Here is a 7,231-nt window from a genome sequence, read left to right as displayed (position 1 = left end):
CAGAAGGAAATATTCATAAAGCCCTAGTAATAATTATTGTAATTTGGGTTTCTTTGGTGCTTTTTAATCCAAATACACTCCCCAAGATGGGCATGTTTCCAGTCTGGGAAAATGAGACACAGAGCAGTCCAGTGAGTTGCTCCAGCTGATAGTCATTTATGTATTTAATGTAACAAAAATTCTTTACTCCATCCTCCTGTAGCGCTTGCTGAGTAACCATCTTACTTTATTGATGTTATCCCTGATTTTACCCCTCTAACATTTTTGCTCCCTTTATTGTATCATGGATGAAATTAGGCCCCAGTCCTGCAAACACTTAGCACATGCTTAACTTCATGCACATGAATAGTCCTTTTTAGCCAAGTGCAGTTGTAAAAACACCTGCAGGATCATGGCCTGAGTTTGAAAGTTCCCTGGTGGAAGGACGGTAACCTTTTAGTCTAGCACACTTTGGTGCGCTGTAAGAAATAACCATTATTAATTATAAAAGACCACACTGCCTGCAAATATATCCCTCATGTTTCAAATTTACAGAAATCAAAATTTTGATTCACTGAGATCAATCAATAGCATTAATACGTATAAATACATTTCTGCACCTTGTTTTGCCATGGACATGAACAAGGTCAGTGTATCTATAAAAATACAAGTAGCTTGTTTCTGCAGTTAGCATATTTTTCTGTTGACTTTCCCCTCCAGGGCAAGCTATATATAATACATAGCCTGCAATTGTAAAAATATCACTACAATTGACAGCATTAGAGTCCTTGGTGTCATGGCATGGGGACAGTCACTACAAAATTGCAATGATGCCTGACAGCAAAGAATACCTCTTCTATTGTTGTGTTCCTCAGTCAACCAGCCCTGGCTCTCTCATTCAGATAATTTCAGTCATGCAAGATAGTGGGATTGGTTAAGCCACGCCTTGTTTGGCTGTGAATAAAAACACACTGGAGCAAATAAAGTTCAAAGTAGCTTTACAGCTCTGGGTCACATTTCAGCTCAGCTAAGTGTATAAAAAGCACACAATGCCTAGCTGTTTGGCAGAAAGACTCTTGCACTACAGCAGCATAGTTCTGCATATAATATCCTGACGCAGTGAGTGCACTGCTCAGGAAACCCTCAAGGCAGTGGGCATGGCTAGTCAGGCCTCACCTGAGAAGTCTAGAAAATGCCGGTGTGAGACAAGTCATCCACAGAGCATCCTTTACCAGATCCTTAACAAAGAAGAGCAGGATGAGACCAGATGGCATCCCCAGTACTACCATCCTTGCTACTCGATATCAAGTGCTGGCTGTCCCTGCGAGGGCAACAGGAAAGTTGTCCTCAGAACTCCAGAAGTGACCTGCATGAGAGCTTCTGAAGTGCTCTTAAAGACTATAACTTTTATAAGAAACTTGCCTTCTTTTTATCATTTGCCCCAGGAGGATCAGGCACTTCTAGTACAACAGTGCTGGGCCCCTCTCTTCGTCTTGGGCCTGGCACAGGAGTGGGTGAATTTTGAACTGAAAGAGATTTCAGTCCCTAGTTTGTTGAAAAAAATCCTTCTCAATCAGTCTCTGACAGATAGTGACAAAGTGGAGAACTCCTCCCTGGGAGCATCATTAGCAGACGTTCAGAAGATGAAGAATTTCCTGGAGAAGTTCTGGAATGCGGACATATGTGCAAAAGAATATGCCTATCTGAAAGGAATTATTCTCTTTAATCCTGGTAAGTTCCATGGCAATATTTGTAGACAAATGCACAGCTAAGTGTGTGTCTAAAATATTTTAAAATATTATCTGCAAACAGATGTTCGGATTTTTAATCTGATTTCTGTCATCCTAGCTAAACACTTTCAAAATCAGCATTCAGCAATGTAATTACTTTTATTCTGAATATACTTTGGGTGATATCTAGGTTTATATATGCTCATCCTGTTGCCCTTTGTAAAAACAAATGGCTTTAAAAAAAGCCCTTTATTAAGAAATTATTAGGTCATATAAACTTATTGTGTCACTTAAAACTTTGATTTCCAGACTTATGGACAGAGATAATATAGCTGCATTAAATATGTGGGAGGGATACATGTATACAATTTAATATTAGACATATTGTAACAGGATTTCCTAAATACCCAAAATATTTATTAAGAGACAAGGTAGGTGAGGTAATATCTTTTATTGGACCAACATCGGTTGATGAAAGAGGCAAGCTTTCGAGCTCCATGGAGATCTTTGTCAGGCCTGAAGAAAAGTTGTGTCTCTCACCAACAGAAGTTGGTCTAATAAAAGATATTACCTCACCCACCTTGTGTCTCTCAGATCTTGGGACCAACATGGCTACAACATTGCAAACAATGTAAAATATTTATTGTTGAGAGCACATCAACAAATCAGACGTCATACGTAAGCTGCGGAATCTGAGCATTGCGAGTAAGGCACCTATGGGATTCATTGTGTTGCAAGTTGTATAGTGTTTTTTTTTTTTTTTTTTAATATGTTGCAGTTTGAATTTAGCATTTTCTACATCACTGTTTTCACAGCTGGGTCCCTGTATAACAAACAGTAAGAAAACTTTAAAAAGTTATGATCTTCTCACTCCTCATGGTTAGGGAGAGAGACAAGCAAAGCTTATCCTTTGCGAAGGGGGTTGGCTACTTCAGCACCACAGAATGAATGAGGCAGGAGGGGCCTGATCCTAAGTCCCCTGAAGTAAAAGGAATGACTTCCGTTCACTCCAATGAGCTACGGATCAGGGCCTTGACTCCATCAATAATTACCATTCACGACACAACCATCCACAATGTGCTCTATTTGGGGCGCCCTCAGAAGAACACTTGAACATGTCAGCAAAATGTCTGTCCATTTAGTGACATTTCTTGCAAGAAGCATTGTAAAAGTGTGTTTTAGAAGCAGCACTGGCTTCACATGTGTTTTCAAGTGGAATTCAAGATGTGGTTTTCATTGTTAAGGCCCTTGTCTTGTGTATCCTGGGATTGCATCTACATAAGAAAATTTGAACCAGTGGGATTTTTGCTTGCTTTACTGTGAATAATTTTTAGTTACTGAACTTCTGAAAATAAATCCACATAATGGGAGTGCAAAAATCATACTGTGGTTTACAAACTTTAATTAGTTAACACACTTTGCCCCTCTGAAGAAAATATTCTATTGGGGAAACTGAGGCAGAGACATTAAGTGACTCGTTCAAGGCTAAAATTAGAATTTAGGAGCCCATGGCTCATATTCCTGTGCTCAGCCTACTAGGCCGTTCCTCCTTCCCCTTACCTATTTCAGTGCAGATTCATTTGTGTAGCTCTCATTTTTGGATTATTATATCAGTAGTTCTCAAGAAAATTCCACTTGCCAAAAGGTATTCAGTACAAGTTCAGCCACCTTTTGCATCTCTGCCTCTGCTTCAGTGCTTGATGCTTGGCCCATACTTAAGGCTCTGCAAGTCTGAGCTGTGAGTTTTGAACAATTCCTACCATCCATAGTGCTTACTACCCATAAGGGGGTTTTTGGGGGTGGAGGCAGGGTTGGGTAATGTCCAGGCAGGGTGCTCAGTGTTTCTAGAACCTACCAGAATGCCTCATGTTGCTGCACAGCAACTTCTCTAGCTGATTAAGGAGCAGAGTTTGTCAGGCTTTGAAGTTAATCCCCTCCTTGCCTGGAAGGATGATGGCTGTGATGCGGAGACTTAAGAGCGTGCAGGAGAGTTTAAAGCCTGGAAAGGCAAGGCTGAGCGATTCAGTAGCAATGTTCTGCATTGCCAGACAGAATACCCAGAGTTGGTACTTATTTGTCACTCTCAGGGCCAATCACAGTCTGTGGATTGGGCTCAGACAGCATGCTCTGCCCCTTGTGGAAAGGAAAAAGCCTCATATCACTCAATAACAATCCCTCCAACAAACGGCACGGCTGTGTTGACTCCAAAGGGAATACCAGTCACTTAAGATATCCCTAGTAAGGAGGTTAATGTCTTGGATATACAGCCTTTGCCAGGAGAAAATGGGGGGGGGGGGGGGGGAAGAGGGTTAAGAAAATCCTCAAGGCTTCCTCTGGGATGTGGAGGGGGGTGGAGAGATAGCTCAGTGGTTTGAGCATTGGCCTGCTAAACCCAGGGTTGTGAGTTCAATCCTTGAGGGGGCCACTTAGGGAACTGGGGTAAAAATCTGTCTGGGGATTGGTCTTGCTTTGAGCAGGGGGTTGGACTTGATGACCTCCTGAGGTCCCTTCCAACCCTGATATTCTAGGCTACTATGTAAATTATGGCCCAAATCCAAGGGAGTGGTTGGAAAATGCCCCACATATATGAACAGTGAAGCTAAATTGCTCTCAATTACTTCTGACAGTGCACTGAGAAACAAACACAGTGATGAGACTGAAATAGTGAAAATAGCATTGTTATTACATCAGTGCCATCTGCAATGCTAATGTTAGGACTATGTCAGGGGTTCTCTTATAAATGTCATTTTTCAGCGGTTTATAACTTGGCTGGAGACACTTATACATCTTATTGCACACGATCTCAAGCCAAGTGATTTCTTTGTATTAATATTTATAACGTGAAAACATTGGTTTGTTACATATAAAAAGAGGGAACAAATGAGAAAATGTAGCAAGTTTCAGGGGAAGAATCCATTCTGAGTAAATAAAGCTCTTGATATCTTAAAGTTAAGCATGTGCCCAAGTGCTTTGTTGGATCGGGGTCTTATACTGGAATAGTTAAGAGAGAGATCAGGATCCAAGTGACTATATTAAAGTAGCATGGATGAGATCCTCACCCTTGGTTCCGACCCCCTTACAGCAGTAAAAGAGCCAGAGAGACATAAAAGGGTGTTAAAAGCCCCTTAGGTTACTGTGGGAGAATACCCCAGTGCAGGCACTGCAGTTAAACAGCTATAAAGCTGCCTTTTGAGAACCCCCTTGCAACCTCTGGCATAGGGAGTGAGCTCAGGTGGGGCTGGGGACAGGACGGGTATGTTGGGGGTGGGTCACAGCATGTAGAGTTGCTGATTCTGGGCAGCACTGTGGCCCACAGGGCAACCCAGGAAGACTGCTGTAATTTAGGGTTTGTCTATACATGCTACAGCGGTGTGACTTCTAAAACACAGGGATCAATGTATGCATAACACATTAGTGTGCTTTAGAAACCCCACCCCCATAGTGTGAATTACCCCACTGTGTAGACAAGCCCTTAGACAGGCCCCCAGGCCTGTCTAAGCTATGCTGGGGGCCTCTCCAGCCTCAGAAGCAGCTAAGGGCTGGGAAGACACAAAGATGGTGTAAACCGGTGGTTCTCAGCCTTTACAGATGACTGTACCCTTTTCAGGAGTTTGATTTGTCTTGCGTACCCCCAAGTAGTTTTTAAGTGAAACGAAACTTACTTAAAAATCAGACATAAAATGCAAAAGTGCCACAGCAGATTATTACAAAAATCGTGTATTTTCTCATTTTTACTATATAATTATAACATAAATCAATTGGAATATAAATATTGTACTTGCATTTCAGTGTGTAGTATATAGAGCAGTATAAACAAGTCATTGTCTGTATGAAATTTTAGTTTGTACTGACTTCACTAGTGCTTTTTATGTAGCCTGTTATAAAACTACGCAAGTATCTAGATGAGTTGATGTGCCCCCTGGAAGACCTCTGGGTACCCCCAGGGGTACACGTACCCCTGGTTGAGAACCACTGGTGTAAACCCACCTTAGCTACCTCTTCCCAGGGCTATAAGTTCTGTGCTGTCTGTCTTAGAGGTACAGCACAGAATCTGCCGCTGTCTGTTTAATCTAAGTCACTTCCCTAATATTGTCTTTTTTTTCTAAAACTTCACTTTTAATATAATTGTCTGATTGCATTATACTGGGTTTTAAATACTACACAATGTTTACTAAAGCTACCTAAGCATGTTTTCCCATCTTTTTAAAATGAATAAATAAAACAAGATTTTTTTAAAAAAAGACAATAAATACTCTTAGCTGGAGGGATGGCTACAAACCATTACAGAGGATACTTCATAAACTAGTTTTACTCAAAAAAGCTTTCCTTGTTTTATTCCTGTTTTTACAGAACTGCCTGGCCTAAGATTTCGTCACTATGTGCAAACCCTCCAGCAGGAAGCCCAGCGCACTCTGATGGAATTTAGCTCAATGATGTACAACAGAAACCTCGGCAGATTTGCTTGGATTCTTGGGCTGCTCGCCAGCCTCAAAGCCGTTAATGCCGAGACTATTGCAGATCTCTTCTTCAGACCTATTTTAGGAGAGGTCAACCTAAATGAATTACTTCTAGAAACCCTGTATTTCAAGCAAGACTTACTTTAAAAACAAAACACCTTTTTGTGTTCCTAAATAACAACAACAACAACAACAACAACAAAGATTTAAGAGGGGGGAAAGTTTTATGGTCAATATATTAAAGGTAAACATAGATTTAAAAATTGACTAACATAACATTACTATTTTTTTTTTGTAAAACTAAATGTAATCATGTAAACTTCAGACTAAAAACATATTAAATATCAGTTCATAAATCTGTGTGTCATATCTGGAAGAGATTTGTCCTAGCATACCACAAGGAAGTTTGAAAGATATTAACATCATCTCTAATTGCTGTAGTTCCAACTGTATTACTGTATTTCTAATGTTCATTTTCACAACCACTTAAAAAAAGTGTTTCCTACAAGCTGATTTGGCAGCAATTTTTGTTTTCAGAAAAACGCTGAGTTTGACCCTACAATAGCCAGATCCCTCTGTTTATGTACCCATCCATCTTGATCAGTGACAGAATAAGGATAAGCCCTGCCCCTTTGTGGGATGTAATTCCCTAATCCCTCCCGTCTTAAACCGCACTCTTTTGCATTTGGCTGCTCCCTTAACTCCATCCTTTCTGACTCTTGATCTCACCTCTAGCCCCTCTTCTAGCTCCTCTCTGTCTGAGCCTGCCCTCTACTCCTTCTGGCATCTATTCCCCCCCCACCCCTGACCCAAAATGTCCCATGGCCTCCCTGCCTAAACTCTTAATCAATATGAATTAAATCCTTGTATGGCCAAGAACCTTTGCGGATAATTAATGCTACCCTAGAAACAAAGAACAAAAGTGAAAAATCATGAGAAAAGCTCAAAATGTAAATATAAGGAGATAGGTATTCTAAGACATTTGCAAGCGGGCTAGCTGAGAAAAATGGATGTTAAAAATTTTAAAATACATACTTTTACTAAAGCACCACACAATGTTTTCCC

At 40.7% G+C, this 7,231-nt stretch overlaps 1 protein-coding gene across 1 annotated transcript; it reads left to right on the top strand.

Annotated features, from left to right (window-relative positions):
* The first annotated feature begins 700 nt into the window (after positions 1–700).
* On the top strand, positions 701–6,475 carry LOC128834846 (nuclear receptor subfamily 0 group B member 2-like). Its single transcript, XM_054023977.1, has 2 exons — positions 701–1,710; positions 6,060–6,475. Exons 1-2 carry the CDS (start codon positions 1,137–1,139, stop codon positions 6,311–6,313), a joined length of 828 nt encoding a protein of 275 aa, XP_053879952.1. The 5' UTR covers positions 701–1,136; the 3' UTR covers positions 6,314–6,475.
* The last annotated feature ends 756 nt before the right edge of the window (positions 6,476–7,231 follow it).

This window comes from Malaclemys terrapin, chromosome 3, assembly GCF_027887155.1.
Source record: "Malaclemys terrapin pileata isolate rMalTer1 chromosome 3, rMalTer1.hap1, whole genome shotgun sequence".
Classification (NCBI taxonomy): domain Eukaryota; kingdom Metazoa; phylum Chordata; order Testudines; family Emydidae; genus Malaclemys; species Malaclemys terrapin.
Note: the sequence above shows the minus strand (reverse complement) of the source record. Positions and strands in the feature narration are given on the sequence as shown.

Coding starts and splice junctions, on each gene's coding strand:
- LOC128834846 (XM_054023977.1), top strand. CDS start 1,137: ATGGCTAGTCAGGCCTCACCTGAGAAGTCTAGAAAATGCCGGTGTGAG. Junction 1,711..6,059: donor AATTATTCTCTTTAATCCTG/GTAAGTTCCATG, acceptor CTGTTTTTACAG/AACTGCCTGGCCTAAGATTT.